Source organism: Danio rerio, chromosome 21 (assembly GCF_049306965.1).
Source record: "Danio rerio strain Tuebingen ecotype United States chromosome 21, GRCz12tu, whole genome shotgun sequence".
Lineage (NCBI taxonomy): Eukaryota > Metazoa > Chordata > Actinopteri > Cypriniformes > Danionidae > Danio > Danio rerio.
In genome coordinates, this window is record NC_133196.1 from 5,325,979 (window position 1) to 5,345,211 (window position 19,233).

Genomic DNA, 19,233 nt, shown 5'->3' on the forward strand with positions numbered 1-19,233 from the left:
GAATTCTTTTTAAATGAATAATGCTTCAAATAATAAATTAAAAAGAAAAAATATTAAACAAAATGAAGTTATCCATGTATTACCTGAAACCGCCAGTAGGTGGTGGTAGGACACCGTCTTAAGTGAATAAGACATTTATTCAGCAACAAAGCAACTGTTGTATTTATGAATAGGTCAAGGATGAATCGACTCTCACAATTCATTTAAATCATAGATTCATTCACAAAAAATAACCCACTCTAGCCTAAATAAGGACTGAACCGATGTGAACGCTAACAGGTAGGAATAATGATCAAATTCTTGTGGATTAAACCTCTTTGTTGACATCAATTGCAGTAGATTTTATTAAGTTACAACAAAAGGTAGGAAATGGTTTTAATTGTAAACTGTACTTATTTTATGTGTGAACATGCTACATGCTAACACCATCACAGCGTTCCAGTCAACTAATTTAGAGCTACTAACGTTAGTCAACAGTCCCCGCCTTCACTTAGTGAAAAATGCAAATTAAAAAGAAAAAATAACATAAATAAAATAAACAATTACAAATTAAACCAATGAATATTAAAGTAAGTGTAATTACATCTAACGTTTATTACTGTATGTCACAGGCTAGTAGCGCTTATTAGCATTTGATGCTAATGCTAACATTGATGCAACTTAATGTAAATATTAATGTTATATTTACGGTACTGTAACTTTAAACTAACTATTGTTTTACTTAAAAGCTTGATCAAACCTTTAACATTAACATCAGTCAGATTAATTGCTATTTGAGTGATTCTGTTAAAATTAACTTACATTTGTTTCTGTCTAGATAACCTTAGGAACTATACAGGGAGAGGAATTATTTAGTTTAATATTACAGAAACTCGATTTTTATTTTCTATATTTTTCTTAGGCCACAGTTTGAAATGCCATTCTGCAGGCTGAAATGGCATATTTAACACAATTAACCTCGACTTTACTACAAAAAATATAGTCAGGTTTATTTTTTGAGGATAAATGTAAGTTTACTTTAGTAAAACTATGTTTTTGTCTTATTGGCTAAATGGGCTCATGAAAGTGTTTCACATAGAAATAAATAAATAATAATTAATAATAATAATTCCTTACATTTATATAGCACGTTTCCTGCACACTCAAAGTGCTTTACGCATTGGTGGAACATGTTTCCTGAAAGACATTTTGAGATGGAAACGATATTTTTCTTTCCCATTTATTGATGATATTTGGTCAACAATACATTTTTACGCCCAAATCAGGTAGAAGAAATTCATTTCAAAATATTACACAGGTACTACTATCCCTGCAATATATTTAATAATAAATAATAATAATAATAAAAAATTCACAAAAATGTTCTTTTTGTACTTGTAAATTTTCTGATGATTTTTGGAAACAGGTTTCAGGGTTGATTTTTGATTAATTTGGAGATATGCTGTAGAGAGAGGAATCATTAAAAGGCGAGAAGTGAAAATTCTGTTGTTATTTACTCCAAACATGCTTGCGTTCTTGTGATATTTTGAGAAGTCAGTGGTCCCTCACTGATTATAAAAAACACACACACACACACATTTTGAGTCTCTATGCAGTTACATTGACTGTAATTTAAGTTATGAAAGGAAACAATATACTTTTTTTTTGTTTTATATTAATTATGACGTATTTAAAGGAAGGCTTTTTGGCAAATAGGCTCATTTTTCAAGTCACTCAGAGTTAAACTGTTGTGTTTGATAATTTTAATCCGTTCAGCTGATCTCTGGGTCTAACAAATAGTTCAAAATCCTTGATTATTACTGCAGAATGAGAGTATAGCAAAGATTATAGAATACACATGACGTGTCACTCGTATACTTTTGACTGGGAAAAGTGAAACAGTCAATAGGCGAATGAAGCCCCGCCTTCTAGTACAGGAGCCAATCAGTGATTGATATATGGCAAATAAAGCCCACCATTTAGTACATGAGCCAATCAGCGATCAGTATAGAATGACAATTCTCCAGGGGAGGGGCTTGGACTAGATGTGAGTTTCTGCAGATATTGTGTGATATGGACATTTATAAATGAAACTAAAAGGACAGTTACTGTTTAATTTTATTGGTTTTTCATAGTATGTAATGTAATCGTAATCTTGGCAAGCAGTTTTGAAGAATTTGATTTACCCATTCAAACAGAATGCCCATGTATACTTCCCGAGAGGCGTATAGGTATAGTTACTAGCCATGTCAAGCTCGAACATAGCAGCTATTCATTTCCATCAGTCTTGGTGCATACTTTAACTACACAAGAGTCAAGTTTTACTTTAAAAACTCTTTGGAATTTTTTGAGCGAGATGCTAATGGTCTAATCTGATTCAAGGATCTATGCTAAGCTAAGCTAAAAGTTCTTCTGTCAGACCCGGAGTTTGTCTGAATGGATTTAAAGAGCCCCTAATATACATTAAAAAGGGTGGGGGGGGGGGGGGGTCTCCAACAACAGGCTGATGTGCATTCAAGGTCAAAGAACACTTTCATTGTCTTAGAATATGCATTTATTTTTACCAAATTATGGCAGCGACTCTCATATGATTATTTAGCAATTCATTTGTTTCTACACCCCTCCCTAACGCGATGCTAATCTGCGCTGATTGGTCCTATTGTACTCTTTTGTGATTGGTCAACAGCGTTCAGCATGAGATGGAGAGAAATGGCCACCATGGCTTATCAACAATATTGAAGTAGTCAGAGTGCAGAGTGTATGTGTGAGTATACCTGCCAACACTCACGTTTTTATTTCGGGAGTCTCCTGTAATTTCAGACCCATCTCCCGCCACCCTCCCGTTTTGTTATTTATCCCGGAAACTGATGATGGCCATAGCAACGACAAGTGCCAGAGGATTGTGCATTTAAATGCAAACGCATTTAAATCCGTAAACAAAGCGGCATGCGTCGCATTTTCATCATGGCATTAGACGTGATATGAGAATATAAAGAGTTAACCAGATGCACTACAAGCGGTTATAAGTAGCAAAAAACAATTAAATACATAATTTGTAGAGAAAACAAAGAGGCAACCATTTTAATTGCACATACTTACACTTGTGAAATAGAGGAAGAAACTGATCCATAAACTGTGTACTGTAAAGTTCCTGTCGAGCTCTGACAAAGTCCCATACGTCAACAGACTTTTCTGATCTAAAGCACTCATCAGAAAAATGACAGGAACACAGCACAAGCCTGGGCTGTAATGTTGAGGTATTTTTGCCAAAATAAACCTCAACCACTGACTCTTCACTGTTTCATCTTTGAGTAGAGAAAATAACACTAACTTTCCCCTCACACTTCAGAGCACAGCGTCTTCGCAACATGATTCAACTGGCGTCTGCTGCAGTGTCCTTCTTCTTTTTCTTTGCTACTGTGTTTGTGGGCGGGGCTGGTTTTTTTAATTTTCCCGGGATTGCGCGTGCAACAAATAGGCGGGTCCAGGCCCGGATTAAGAACTCAGGAGCTCCTGGGCACATTATCTTGTAAGGCCCCCTACCTGGCCCTACCCCTAAAGTTGAATTTAAAAAATAATAATAATATAATATTTTTTATTAAAATGAATCTATAATTTGTTGCCCACATATTTAAATAAATGATATATAGTACATATGTATCTACAAAGATTTAACTTATTTTTCAAAGCATTGAATAAAAATACTAATAAAATGAATGTTTTTTTAGTATACTTGTACAAGTTCACTGAAACAGTACTATATATCATTTTTTAAGGGTAGTTTTAATGTAGAGCTTTTACAAACTGATAGAGCATATTGTTTGCATGGCATAGGCTATATCACACAATGCCTCTCCAATAATACACACACTTATTAATGATTTACTGTCTCTCTCTTCCTCTCCCTGTATTCTCTCTACTCTTCTCGTGATGAAGAGTTGGCAAACAGCATAGATCAACTTGATTATAAACCTAAAAGTATCCGAAATCACACACACTATACCTCTTCTCCTCTCCGGTCTCTCTCCTCTTCGGGGCCTTTCTCTCTCCCTCTCTCTCTCCTTTTTCTATCTGTTTCTCTCACGATGAATCCAGTCCGCGCTGCGCTGCTGTTAGCCTCCTCCGCCTGGTTAATGCTAGCTTACTGATCTAACGTTACCATAACGTCTTCTTCTATACCCTCATCCTCCTGATCATGGGTCTGTTTGAAGAAGGTGTGTATGGAAAATGCCTCAATAAAGATGCCTCCTCTCCTCTTTCTCTCGCGTTTGCTAAATCAACTTGTCCACTCATTTTTGATACATGATAAATACTAACGTTACACTACAGTCCGCTCAGTTAAGTGCGGGTTATTTCAAAACTGATGTTTCCACACTTGACCCATTACAGCATTCTGTTTAGTTAAAGAAAGAAAGACAATTTAAACATAATAATAATAGCTATATGTGATTTTTTTGCTCAGATGAAATACAGTTGTCTGAGCAATATAGTTTTTACAGAGAAGGAGGCACCTTTATTAAGGCTAAACATTATTAAATACCCACGAGGCACTTGACTTTATATCGCATTTGCATTATTTATTAAAAATGTTTCCTTCCTGTTGAAAATAAATATATTTCTAATCTGATATGTAATGGGGAGAAAAAAAGTAGCACAAGTTCAGCAGATGGTGAATTCGAACCGGGTTGATAATCAATTGTGTCAAAAGATGTTGCTGTGCACATTACGAGGTACGCCACTCAGGCTGTGATGCTGCATAGCTCTTTAGACCCACACGGAATCTGCGCCCGCAGAATTCCACAGATTTTTCGCAGATCTTTAGCCTATCATTAATTCTGTTTATTTACTTGAGTAAATGTGTAAATCTGAATTTATTCAGTTTTTATTCAGTAATTTATTACTTTTTATTTAATATATTAAGGTGTAAGTTATGATACTCCGCTGGATACTCCCAAAATAATTGCACAGAAATCCGCAGATTTTTACCAAAATTCTCCACAGAAATAGCAAAAAACGTCCGCAGATTCCGTCTGGCCCTGCTCTTTACTCATGTTGTCTCTGTCAATCAAGCATCGATAGGCGTAAAGCATGAATAGCTTATTCCAACTAGGTGCGCTATTTGCAGTTAGCCTAAAAAAACACCCCGAAATTGTCTTTTTCTTCTCCCCCCTCGCAGGGGCCCCAAGTGCGCTCGGGCCACTGGGCCTGTGCCTATAAGGCCCATTGGTAAATCCGGCCCTGGGCGGGGCTTAAGTTCCATTTCCTGGTCAAGCCGGCACGGCTTAAGACTCTTTATCAAGATGATTCATTTGAAGCACTGTGAGTCGACTCTTTTATAAATGAATCAACAGTTTTAAACACTGCACACTTGCAGATTTAAGTCTTAGCTGAATAATTCACTTCACTTAGAGCTGTGTTACACAATACATGGAAGGTCATTCTCAAAAACCCATAATAGGGGCTCTGTAAAAAAAAAAAAAGAAGAAGAATAAACTGAACTGTCTAACTCGAGGGAATGTAACATGAGCATATTTGCAAGTAGTTGTGTGGTTTACCCAAAAAGGAAACTTCTGTCATCATTTCTGATGAGTTTTTTTTACTCTGTTGAACACAAAAGAAGATATTTTTAATAATGCTGAAAACATGAACATTGACTTCCATAGTAGTTATTTTTCCTGCAATAGAAGTCAATAGCTAGAGGTTTTCAGCATTATTGAAAATGTCTTCTTTTGTGTTTAACAGAAGAAAGAAACTCATAACGAGTTCAAATATGCAGAGGGTGAGTAAATGATGGAATCATTTTTATTTTTACTATTGATTTCACTGTTAATTTATGTTATTGAGTTTAATTTAAAAGCCTCACAAAAATACTTTATTCATTCATTCGTTTATTTTCTTTTCGGCTCAGTCCCTTTATTAATCTGGGGTCACCACAGCGGAATGAACCGCCAACTTATCCAGCATATGTTTTTACGCAGCGGATGCCCTCCCAGCTGCAACCCATCTCTGGGAAACATACATACATACTCATTCACACTCATACACTACGGACAATTTAGCCTACTCAATTCACCTGTACCGCATGTCTTTGGACTGTGGGGGAAACCATTGCACTCGGAGAAAACCCACGCATACGCAGGAAGAACATGCAAACTCCACACAGAAATGCCAACTGACTCAGCCGAGGCTCGAACCAGCGACTTTCTTGCTGTGTGGTGACAGCACTACCTACTGCGTCGCCAAATTACTTTATTATTTGATATAAAACTATATATTTTTTATTTATCAAAATAATTTCCAATTATTAAAAAGCCTTTTCAGTGTCAGTTTTCAGCCAAATGCATCTAGAATTTTCAGTTTCAATCAACAAGCTTCATTTCGGTGCTTCCCTAATCTTGCTATAAGAGGGTCTTTTTGCATTGCACAACTCAAAAACAAGGCGGCAAAACATCGAATTATTATAAACATTTTAAATTATAAACATTTAATTACTATAAAAATAGAACCAAACATTTTTCCCCAAATTCTCAAAAAAATTATTAACAAAATTATTGTTATCAGACATTTAAAAAATACTTATTTAACGTGTTGAAGCAACTCAATTCTTAAGTTTATTGGGGGCAACTTGACTGTTTTATGTTCAACTCACTTACATTTATAAAAACAATCAAGTTAACCTAATTCTTTACTTTTTTATCATTTCTATTGTTAAAACATTCTCACATTTCGCAGGGTTGTAAAACCCAACAATGTTTTAACACTACACATATATTTAGAATATTTTTTGTTAATTCGGTTTAATTTCTGAATGTTAAGTAATCAAAAGTGGTAGTTGTAGTTGTTGTTGTTGTTATTAATAATGCTGTTGTCATTTTCACTGACATTATTACTATCATTATTATTATTGTACTATCTATCTATTATATGTTTTATTTAAATCTTTATTATTCTTGCTTCATTTTTTTGAATTGTTGTATATTTTTATGTTCTCTTGTGTATATACTTTGTTTGACTTGTTCACCCAGTTACCTTTACATGCGCGCGCTCAACAGGATTGTTTTTTTCAGCAGGGTGTTTTATGTTGATTTTCTCTATAGAGACTTTTTGGATCACTTGTTTCTATTTTAAGGTGACCAGATGGTTTTAGTTTCAGTTGTGTTTGGGAATTGTGACTAATATTACACTCTTTCTTTCAGACACCCCTTTTCTGGCCGCGAGGTTCCCATCTCGAATGGTTCTGGCTTTATAATAAGTAGTGATGACCTGATAGTGACAAATGGCCATGTGGTCGCCAACAAGCGTGGTGTTTGTGTCAAACTGACCAATGTTGAGACTTACAACACCACAGTTCAGGATGTGGACCAGGCTGCAGACATCGCCACCATCAAAATCAATGTTAAGGTACAGATGGAGCTTTGAGGTTGTACTGTTAACATATGTAATCTTTTGGGGATATTTAATTTTTTAATTAGGGATGCACCGATCCTGATACTTGGATTGGATATTGGTTTGGTACTGCATATTTTTACTGCAAATCCCATCTTGCACGTGCTCTATATTCTGTGTAATTTATAAGCAAACAAAAGCCAGAAAGGTAGCTTTTTATAAGACAGTAGAAAGTTGTCTTGTTGGCCTACTGTATCCCAAATGTTTTGAAGCCATTCTATAGTTTAATGTGAAGTGCAGATCAATATTCACATGGTTAAATTCATGTTCAGTTCTGCGCTTCCCTCCGCTGCGCCTGTCAATCATTCTCCATTTATTTACAATTCAAACTGCGTGTCACGTTCATGACAACATGAAAAACTTTCTCCAACACTATTTGTTCCTGTTAATTTAAATAAATATTAATTTATTATATTACATTATATTAATTTATTATAATATAATATATATTATATTGGTTCATTTCGACTTGAAACGACGAGTTCATTGCTGTTTCTAAATCATGTAGCAGTTAGATCAGCAGATCGCATTCGCAACACTGGAACTGAGTGGATTACTACCTGCTCTTCACACACAAAGTAGGCCTACCTGAAATGTAAAACTAGAAAAGGCTCAATAATACATTGGACAGATCCTTAACGCACTGATTTCTTCCCTTTTTACTGCTGTTTTGGATTGGAAGTGTCTGCAGATAACGGAGGACTGCACGGTGTCTCAGTGATGCATCAAGCACTTCATTCACACACCGGCTGATGTGACGTGTGCCGCTCTGTAAAATTATTCTGTAACATTAAAAGTTTCTGTTTTCTCATCCTTCCGACTGAGTTTATTCTTTCGAGGGGAATACTTTTAGGGTAGTTTGTAAGCCTGGCTCATTGTGGTCAAAGTTGTTGATTAAATTAATAAAAGTGAAACTGACAGGCACAATATAGATTTTAATTAACAGAAAATTATTTAGCCTAGTACCGGCTGCTCTGAAAACTGTGAATATTTGACTGTAATTTTATTTATATCAATAGTTTATTTAACAGACCAGTTTGTGTTTTGATTAGGGTCAATAGTGGTAGCCTGTTGCAGAGTTACTATTAAAAAAAGGAAACATAAGCTGGACCACATCACCATAGAAACTGTATTATGCTTAAAAAAATGGCACAGTATCAGGATCGGATCTGTATTGGTCGATACTCACAATTTTGGGATCGAAATCGAATCAGTTCCAAAAAGATGGTATCGGTGCATCATTGTTTTTATTGAGTCATAGTTTTATATGGTAAGAACAAGGACTTATTTTATTTCATTATTTACCTTTTTAGTAAAAGGTCTTTCAAAATTGAATCACAGGTCAGAATCAAAATTGTGTCACTGTTAGTACATTAAAAGTGTGAGGTCAATATGATTTTTAATATTTTAATGGCTCTACATTAACTTTTTTGATCACCAGCCTCTATGGCTAGTAGTTTTTCAACTTTACTAGCCACTCGCCATTTTCACTTTTGTTGTTGGGAAAATATATTTTTAAAATTACTTGATTTAGATGTGTTGTGTATGACTTTGCTCAATGAGCATGAGCTGTAGTGGTTTCATGGTGTTGCTTTGTAATTATTTCAGGGCTCAACATTAAGGTTGTACCAATTTTTTCTCTGACCACACTGGAAAATAAATAAATAAATAAATAAATAAATATTTCTTAGCCAAAAATGTTAAATAATTTTAAAATTTCAAAAACTAGCGAAATATATGTTATAATATGCATACACTTTTTATTAAATAAAACTTAAATAACAATTATTGTCATGTAGCCTGTCTAAAACTATGAAAAGTAGTCTGTCCTAGCTCCAAGACCAAGGTCTCAGATCAGCAGTTAACTATACATTAAATTTAATCTATTAAATCAATGTTACTGAAAAGAATGATAATTAAACCATATTAACAAAAAGAAAGCAGGTGAAAAACATACCGTGTGCAATAATAAAAGGATGATCAAACGCACACAGTTAACGTTAGGCCCATTAATAATCTGTTCAAAGATTGTTTAAAGCTAAAGCTGAAACCGCTGCTGCATACATAAAATACCTTCTTTTTTTTATCTCGAGCTCTTGAAAATGGTGGATGTGTATCGCTTTTTGTGAAGTCTATTTCAAACAGAACCGATCGCAGCATTGTGTTTCCAGTCAAGGTTGCTTCACGCAGGGCAATGGGATCGTGCACGCTTTGTAAAACTTGTGCGCATCACATAACATTCTGTATTCATCTGCTTTCTTTTGCTTGCGTGAACAGTTGTTTTTGTCAGTCGGGCTGCTTCTCATTTCTAGAGGTTCATCCTTATTGTTGAACCCTGCTTTTAAAAAAAATACAATTTAAAAATGATTTTCGACCAGCCAAAGTGGCTAGTGGGAGTGGCTGTCTAATCCGCCACAGCCGAAGTCTACCTGCGGTTGGTGGGTGTTAATGTCAAGCCCTGGTGTTAACCCATTAATCTGTTTATACTGTATTTAGGCTACATACACACTGTAATATTTCAGGAGGAACGGCAGCATACAAATATGGAAATAAACTCGAAATTGTGATAACCTTAGTGACATTTGGTTTTGTATCCTCAGATTTTTAAACGCAGTAATATTACAGCAACTACAGAATATTATAGTCAACAATTTTAGGTAAACCAACAGTAACAGAGGAGGCTTTTATGTTTGGAAGGCCATTTTTGCAATTGATTTTTCTCAGTTTTCTTTTACCACAGTTCTAGTACATGGCCATATAGTCTGACATAGTGTCATTGTGTTCTCTGTCTTGTCCCAGAATCCTCTACCAACAATGCGTCTTGGCAAGTCATCTGATGTGCGTCAAGGTGAATTTGTGGTTGCCATGGGGAGCCCCTTTTCTATTAAAAACACCATCACATCTGGAATCGTCAGCTCTGCTCAAAGAGGCAGTAAAGAACTGGGTCTCTCCAACTCCAACATGGACTACATCCAGACGGACGCTACCATAGATGTAAGAGCACTGGAAACTGGGTGGTGTTGCATGCAAAAAAATGTATGTCATCATTTAATGAATTGCATTCCATCACTCAATCACAATTCTGCTTTACAGTTTTGAAATTCAGGAGGGCCTCTCATAAACCTGGTGAGTCGCTGACATTTACTCAAAAAACTGCTTCTGCCTTTTGGTTTAAAGGGTCCAAAAACACCAAAACACATTTTTGAGATGTTGACAGTCATATATATGTCCCACGCTGCTAAAAACACTATTAGGATACATATATTTCACAATAAAAGAGAAAATTGGTTGTTTTTGCGTTATTTCGAACAAATTCGTTCTTCCGGTTTGAAAAGAAATTTTGAAGCTACGTCAAGGCCATGAGCTCCTTGTGTAAATTCCAGCATGGAGACTGGCTGTCTGTACCGGCGGGTACAATGTGACGTCTTTGAGCTTTCATCATTAATTCAAGAGAAAGACGAACCAATCAGTCCTGTCTCTACGGATTTGGTAAGTAAGCAATTGGTGTTCGTTGTTATTCAGATGGCGAAGTAGGCCATTAAAACTACACTCTTCTAGCAGTTCCTCGGATCCAATATGTCGTTTGTCGTGGGGGGCACGCATGAAATGTTCTTGAATGAAAATGAAAGTGCCAAACTGCAGTTAAAGTCGACAAATTAAGAATGAAACTCCCCAAAATTACATGACACTCCGGAGGAAACGTGGATAGCGTGGTGACACAATGACGTTAATCGTATTATGTGCTTTAACATGTAAAACGGGATCATGAAAGGAACATTCAAAAAGCAACTCATGTAAACACCTTAGTCATATTGTTGTTTTGATCAGATTAAGGCAAATAGTTAGATTACTGATGTCCACAAAATCATTACTTTATCTGTTAAACCGACAAGTGAAACACAAACTACTCTCCTGTCTTCATTTGGAATAAAACTTCCAATTAACTCAACACAAGCAAAGACAATTGTAGGCATAATAGTAGGAGTATTAGAGTAGGAGTATTTATAGCCACAGACATGCAACCTTTTTCAGGGGTAGAAAACTCTGGTTTTAGGCATTTAATTAGTGTGCTAGAACCACACTACGAAATCCCAAGTAGAACGTATCTCACAGCTACGGTGGTACCCTCCTTGTACAATAATGTGAAGGAGAAAGTTATTAGTGCACATTTAGTAGTTGACTACAGATTGCTGAACCTTCAGAGCAACACAGAGCTTCATGACTGCCATTTTAAGAACGTGAATTGTTTTCAAATGTTCATCAATATTGTATTGTACTGGCCATACTCAAGCCTTATGTAATAAACTGATGTATCATGTTTGTACTCTTCAGGATGGTGAGGTCATCGGCATTAATACCATGAAAGTGACAGCAGGGATTTCCTTCGCTATTCCCTCAGACAGAGTCCGTCTCTTCCTTGACCGATCTGCAGACAAACAGAGTAAGAATGACCTCACAGCTGCTTGCTTTTGTCTGTGACAGCATTTTTTTTCACTGACAGATGGTTATTGGGTCTTTTTTTCAGAGTCTTGGTTTGGAGAATCGGGATGGAAAAGGCGTTACATTGGAGTGATGATGTTGACTTTGACCCCCAGGTGCCAAACACTTTTATTACAATTTTACAGGAGAGCAAAATTCATACATTATGGAATCTGCAGACTTTTGTTATATACCACTAGATTTGGCTCTTAGAAATTCAAGTGCTGGAATACCTGGAAAATTGGCTTGTTCTGTTGAAAAGTGCTTAATTTATCAAGGAGAATTTGTTTGCAATTTTCACGCCCGAAAAATAAAAATGTTTGTGAATTTTTGTGACAATTTAATGCAAAAATACCCGCACAATCTACCGTGATTCCGACGCAGTGATTTAAATGATATGAGAAGTGGCCAATCACAGTCAACCTTGTCTAGATTTACATTGAACGTAAGGGCAGGACAAAGGCCTTTCTGTGTTGCAGTGACAGAAAAAAACTACTTAAAAACAAATGTTTTAATGGAAAAATGCTTTTGGGATGTTTTCACTATATGTTATTAGCAAGAGTAATTAAACCACGGACATACTTCCTGCCATTTCAACGATCTACACACACATTTTTCTCTCTTCTCTCCGCTCTCTTCTTCTGACTTGTCTGTCACTCCTCTAAATGTTGGCGTGGGAATGCAGGTATTGCGCAATTACTCATTTCTGCATACGTCGTGAGCGCTTTATTTTAACATGAGAGCGCAGTCATGTACATTAATCATAAAAACAGATATGTGACCTCTTAAATAGGCTTTTTCAAATTAACTGCAAGTCCTCTCATCATCTCGTGTGTGTGATCAGACTGTATACAATCGCTATCTCTTCAATATTAAAGTAGAAATTATTTATCTTAGCTCCTTGACTAAATTTAGTATTTAGAGTACAGACTTTTTATTTGGCTGTATCGTCAAGTGAAACTTACTTTGAGCAAAGTTGGGACTTTTTATATTTTTTTAAGACAAAAGAATTATGCTAGAAATGTTTCTGTTTGGGGTATTTGTGGGATTTATACATTATAGCTGTATTCTGATCTGTCTTAAAGCATCACTGAATTGTACAGGCATTACAGGTCAAAGCAATCTGCTGTTACATTTATCATAATAAACAATAAGACTCTTCAAACACTGCTTTGAAAAATGTAGTGTTGTCATAATTCAAATACCTAGAGTTAAACAACATTTGCTTTATTATTTTATTACTGACAGTGTAGTAGTCTTTCTTGTAAAATTATTTCAGTTTAAGATCAAGTGTAAAATAATATTTCCATGTGCTGTACAGCTATTTAAGAAACAAATTTGCCATATTGTAAAGACAAGAATGAGCAAATAAGAAAAATGGTGTAAAATATGTAAATAAAAGGCTAAATTTAAATATTTTTATCATATACTTTAATTAAACCTTTCAAAACTTGAAAATATTGTTTAAAAATGGACAAAATGTGTCTCTGGCCTCATAGAGTGTGGGGTTGTTTTGCCAGTACTATTGAAAAAGATTAATTGTCATGGAAGGAAAAATCGACCATACTTCCTTTGTTAGTGCACATTTTTATATATGTAGCTTTGTGATTCAAGCAATTAAACCATTCAAATAAATTTATCATCATTTCTTTTAAAAAGAGCCAAAATGAAAATCTGAGTTTTTTTCCCCAAAAAAATATCTAACTAGTACTCTGAGTAGTTTTTAAAAGAGTACTTTGTACTTTTACCCAATGTTAGTATTATTTACTAAAACTTGTATTATTTTAGCAGTGTAATAGTATAAAAAAACATTTTTACAAGCATATTTAGGGCAGGTTTAATATATTATTAATACACAATTGATTCATTAATTTTGTTATTATTATGATCATTAATGGTTTTTATTTGTATATTTATATAAATTCCTATGCAGTGTTTTAATACGTTGCGTGTCAGTGTTGAAAATAAAAATAGGTGCTGGAAAAAAGTGCTCAAAAGTCCTTGATTTTCATTAGGCTGTGCCTTTATGAGCCCTGTAAAATTCAAGATATTTAAGGTTTTAGTTTTGTATACATAATGAAGAGTTGAGCAATATCATATATTTAAATTTTTTTGTCCCAAATGACATGAGTTCAATTGTGGTATTGATTTGAACAGTTCTGTGAATAATTAAAGGTGCAGTAGGGGATCTGCCAAAATGCTAACCACTCAGCCTATTATCTTTGGACCGCGGGGAGGGACTGTGATTCAAAGCCACACGGCCTAAAATCTGCATTTGCTGACAGTTTGAGCTACTTATCTGAATTACGGGAGATGTCGACCCGACAATATTTAATTGGATGACCATTTTTTAGTTTTATGCTTTACCCATAATATAAAATACATAAAAACACATTTAGATCATTTACTTTAATCATTACTATTGGACTGTGAAGAGACTTTCAACCAGCACAACTAAAATGTTTCTGAGGACAATCACCTACTGCACCTTTAATTCAATGCATTGCAAATTAACAGCATTTCCTTTGTCACACTCTATGCGACTGAAGTAGTATGAATGTTTTGTTGAGGTGTTTTTGGTTGAAGCGAATGTAATATTGATTGTTATGCTGATCTATCTATCAAACTATCAATTTATCTATCTATGAATCTATCTATCTTTCTTATCTATTTATCAATCAATCCTTAAACTGTAAACATTCCGCTGAAGTGACTCTTTTATTATCTTTAAATTCTCTTTTTCCCCTCCTCAGTTAAATCAAAGAGCTAAGGATGCGAGACCCGTCCTTCCCTGATGTTTCTCATGGAGTTCTCATCCACCGTGTGATTGTAGGATCTCCAGCCAACAGGTGTGCTGCTCTCTGAACATGATGTTATCAGCTGTTGATTAAGGCACCCTATTGATGATGTAATTTCCTGTTTTCTGTTTTGCAGAGCCGGAATGAAGCCAGGAGATGTTATTATTGAGATCAATGGGGTAAAGGTGAACACGTCGGAGGAGATATATAATGCTGTGAGGACCAGCGAAAGCTTAAATGTGGTGGTCCGCCGGGGGGCCGGCCTGCTCATGCTGCACATGACCCCAGAGTCCACAGAGTGACATCAAGTCAAGTATTTAGTAAGATTAAGAAATGGTGAGTAATGAGAAGCTGTCATAGTTGGAGATGTTGTAAGAAAGGAATCATCTAAAGAGTTGAACAGTTTTAGCAAACGCTGGACATTCATGTAGTAAACGTGTTTCTGGAAGCGTATGAAATAATGTGGATGATTCAGACTTCTGTACACTGGATAAACCTCAGTGTGTCTGCGCAAACTACACTATCAGTATTGATTTGAAGGAATATCACTGAATATTTTGTTTAGGATTGTCATGATGGCAACAAACACTCAACGACCTTAATAAAACTGGGTGCTCTTATTGTGAAAATGCTGATGTTTTGTATTGAGTCTCACATTCTCATGTTACGACGTTTGTATTTTAATACATTTTTCTGAACAGCTCTGATTTCACAATAAACCATTGGAATATTTATGGATGATTTGCTGATGTCGCAGTGACTGATATGTTTAGGTTTTGGGTCAGCGCTGTACAGCATTCTGAAAAAGTGTATTTCTAAAAGTGCGCCGTAATGACGCCAGTGTCAACTGCAGTGTGTTGGAAAGGACTGGATGCTGTTCAAACCTCATGCCAAGTTTTTGTCACCCCATACAAAACCATTTTAAATCCACACAATCTGACAACACTGGGGCTAGATCACAATATAAGCCACAACACAAGTGAGTTCAATAAAATATATCTTTATTACAGACATGTACAAAAATCAAATATACAAAACATTCTGCTAATGTGACTCAGAACTCCAGCATGGACCAGTCGTGGTAAGGCATCTCTTCTAGAGGAATTCTGCACTCTGGATTCTCATGCAGACAAGCCCTCATCATATCACAGCATTCTGTGAAGAAGAAATGGAGAGGTGAGGTTATTGTTATTATTATTATTATTATACCGTTTTTGCTTAATTGTTCTTTGATGAACATCTCACCTTGAGAGAGGGTAAATTTGGACCAGTCATGTTGAAGGTAGTACAGGTCATACGCTGATGGGAATTCTCCATGGAGCATTGTGAACAGAAGAACCCCAAGAGAATAGACCGTCGCTGGTTTGGCCCGGTAGCATCCTTTTTCATAAAACTCTGGCGGGATGTACGCTTCTGTGCCTGGAGGAGAGACGTTTAGTTTAGCATCATGTTGAATATATATACCAGATGGGCTTCAGCTGTGCTAATTAACCAGCTTTCAATACGTATATTAAAAATGCTTATGCACATTCATAACTAGTGTTGTCAAAAGTATCAACTACCAATCGATACCGACACTCATCACAGTCATATTTGCTGAGCATGTGAACACCAATGGCCAATCAGTGGTGTTTAACAGCGCTCAAATTGACTTGTTAAATGTCAGAATCGATTGGTACCGAAGTCGATACTTTTGACCACACTATTCAAAACACCTACCAGAGAAGATACTGTAGGCTGATTCCATCATGAAGTCTCCACACCCGAAGTCGATCAGCTTGACTTCCAGTGTGTCGGGGTTCACCAGCAGGTTTTGAAGCTTAATGTCCCGGTGGAACACCCCGCGGTAACAGCACACGTTGGCCGCATAAACAGCTTGCCTCATGATGGTATGTGCTGTTTTCTCACTGAGGACTCCTCCGCTGACTTCAAGGAATGCCTCCAGGTCCATGCTTGGACTAGGCCGCTCCATCACCATGACATAATGGTTTTCAAAGACCTGCCAGTCCAGGAGCTTAATAATGTTCGCACACCTGGAGCCACCGCTGGCCATGTTTGCCAAGGTGATCTCTAGAGGAAGTGGCTGGTCACATGACTGAAAACAAAATAATAATGTTGGTTTTCAAACAAGGGTTTCTGACCACAGCCTGTGGTCTATAATAAATATAAGACTTTATAAACTGAACACAGCGAACAGAAAGTGTAGTCTACTCACAGAGCTGACATCTTGCATATTTGGGGTCTTCTGGACAAATTTAACTGCCACCTGTTTAAAGGAACAAGCCAACAATTAACATGTGCACGGAGATCATTTCATTCAGTCATAAATCCTGAACAGAGGATTCATTCGTCAGCAGAAATGTCCAAACAATGAAAGCTCTGATGATGTTCTTTAAACAGGGAACTTCATCAGAGGATTTGAGTCTACAAAAATGAATACCTGCAGACCATCCTGTATGCGAATCCCCTCATACACGGAGCCGAAACCTCCTTCACCAAGCTGCTTTCCGAGTTTGTAGCGGCAGCTGATGTCATCTGTTAAAAATGAAGAAAATGTCATTAAATTATAAACCAAATAAAAACACAAACAGTTGAAGTCAGAATTATTGTCAGATTTCAGAACATGATAGTTTTAATAACTCATTTCTAATAACTGATGTCTTTTATCTTTGTCGTGATGACAGTACATCATATTTACTGGATATTTTCAAGATACCAGTGTTCAGCTTAAAGTTCTGAATACTTAAACTTTATTGCTCTGCATCATTTGGGAAATATTTAAAAAATATTCATAAAAAATCACAGAAGAGCGAATAATTTTGACTTCAACTGTATAATTTTACAAAGTTTGATGAGCCTAAACAAATGTTCTGAACTCCAGCAATAAACTTACTATTGTCCAAGCAGGTCCCATCATCTGCTGTAGACTTCACAGCAGAGTCCTCTTGTGAGACCTGATCCGGTAAAGGGTTCGAGTTTTCATCCAGGGCAGAGTCACAGATGTCATCTGTTATGAGCTGCTGGCTCACTGGAAGTTCATTGTCCTCATCGGATGGTGAACTTGGAGGACTATCAAGCTCTTGCTCCAGGCTGTCCTCGCTGAGGGAGGATTCATTGTCTGCTGGGAAGTGAAGCTCTGCAGAGTCGTTCTCAATGACCACTGCAGAGTCAAAGCTGTTCACTTCAGGTTTAGAGTCCAAGTCTTCGTCTGCTGGATCATCAAGAGCTGGAGGTTGGAGAACTTCCAGCTCCAGGTTGCTCACAGCAGTGCAGAAGAATTTAGAGCTACTGATGGGCTCTGCGTGAAGTTCGTGGATCTCCTGCACACATAGCTGATCTAAAGAGAGGAAGGAACATCATTAATATGACTCTACAACTCTTTTTGACAAGATATTTGAACAGTTCATTTGCAGAAACATTACTCAATGTGTTTTTATTGATGATCTTCAAGGTTTTTCTGCATTGAATTATCAAACAAGTAAACTATATATCTAAAGGCAAAGCTCACTGAAATAAAAAATCCTAATACAAATAATTCTTATTTTTTCTGTTTTTTACACAAAACTACAAATTCTGAAGAAAATTCCTGAAATCAGCAGCCATTAACCTTCATTGTAGGAACACAAAATACTGTGGAAGTCAATGGCTGAAAGCACCTCAAACAGGTTTAAGGAGTAAATTATGACAGAATTGTCTTGTTTATGTGAACTGTGGCTTTAAGAAACTATCTTTCTAAAATGTCTTCCAGTTAATGTTCATTTCTGATCTTTAAACACTTATGTGATGTGTTTGGTGTGTTTAACAGTATGCTTTAGTAATTAAAAGTGCTCATAAATCTATTTTACCAACAACAGTAGCTCTTCTTCTGGAAACACAGGCGAAGAAGATGGGAGACAATTTGAGTTTCCTCTTTTTCTGTCTCCCTGCCTGTTTTCCTGCAGCGACGGCCGGGTCATCGGTCATCAGATGACGGTGATTCTCTGTCGTGCTGCCGGTGGGTTCGAGTGGCTCACACGGTTGTTCGTTCGCACACTTAACACCAAACGCTTTCTTCAGACGGTTAATCAGTTTTGAAAATGCCATTTTATCACTGTACTGTTGAATCGCAGAAAGTACTGAACTACTAGACATCCAAAGAAGCTAATGAGAGTTTCTGCTACGTCAAAAAGCTTTATACTGTCACCGATGATGTCAGAGTTCCACAATTCCATTTGGTATTACGTAGAGACTTTTTAAAACACAACAAACTTCTAATGAAAGCCCGCGCTAGACTGACTGGCTCATTCGCCTTAATGTGCTCACACAGCCACCTGCTTATACACATTTTTTCAAATTATTAATTAAATTAATTTCGCACTTAGACCTATGTATTTTTTTTCTGTCATGCACAACTTTTTCTGCGCTTTGCTTTTTATTAGAATTATTACCATGTTTATATATATTTATGCGTGTGTGTGTGTGTGTGTGTGTGTGTGTGTGTGTGTGTGTGTGTGTGTGTGTGTGTGTGTGCGTGTGCGTATGCATGTGTGTG

General features: G+C 36.4%; 1 protein-coding gene and 1 pseudogene across 1 annotated transcript; one reads left to right on the top strand and one right to left on the bottom strand.

Moving 5' to 3' along the window:
- Positions 1–231: 231 nt before the first annotated feature.
- LOC100535800 (serine protease HTRA2, mitochondrial-like) lies at positions 232–15,325 on the top strand (annotated as a pseudogene).
- Positions 15,326–15,654: 329 nt separating this feature from the next.
- Positions 15,655–18,998, bottom strand: LOC100534990 (serine/threonine-protein kinase pim-2-like). The gene is made up of 7 exons (XM_003200813.6): positions 18,548–18,998; positions 17,596–18,039; positions 17,143–17,237; positions 16,918–16,968; positions 16,422–16,797; positions 15,948–16,121; positions 15,655–15,857 (listed from the first exon to the last, which is right to left on the bottom strand). The coding sequence occupies exons 1-7, from the start codon at positions 18,831–18,833 to the stop codon at positions 15,757–15,759; spliced, it is 1,527 nt and encodes a 508-aa protein (XP_003200861.2). The 5' UTR covers positions 18,834–18,998; the 3' UTR covers positions 15,655–15,756.
- Positions 18,999–19,233: the final 235 nt, after the last annotated feature.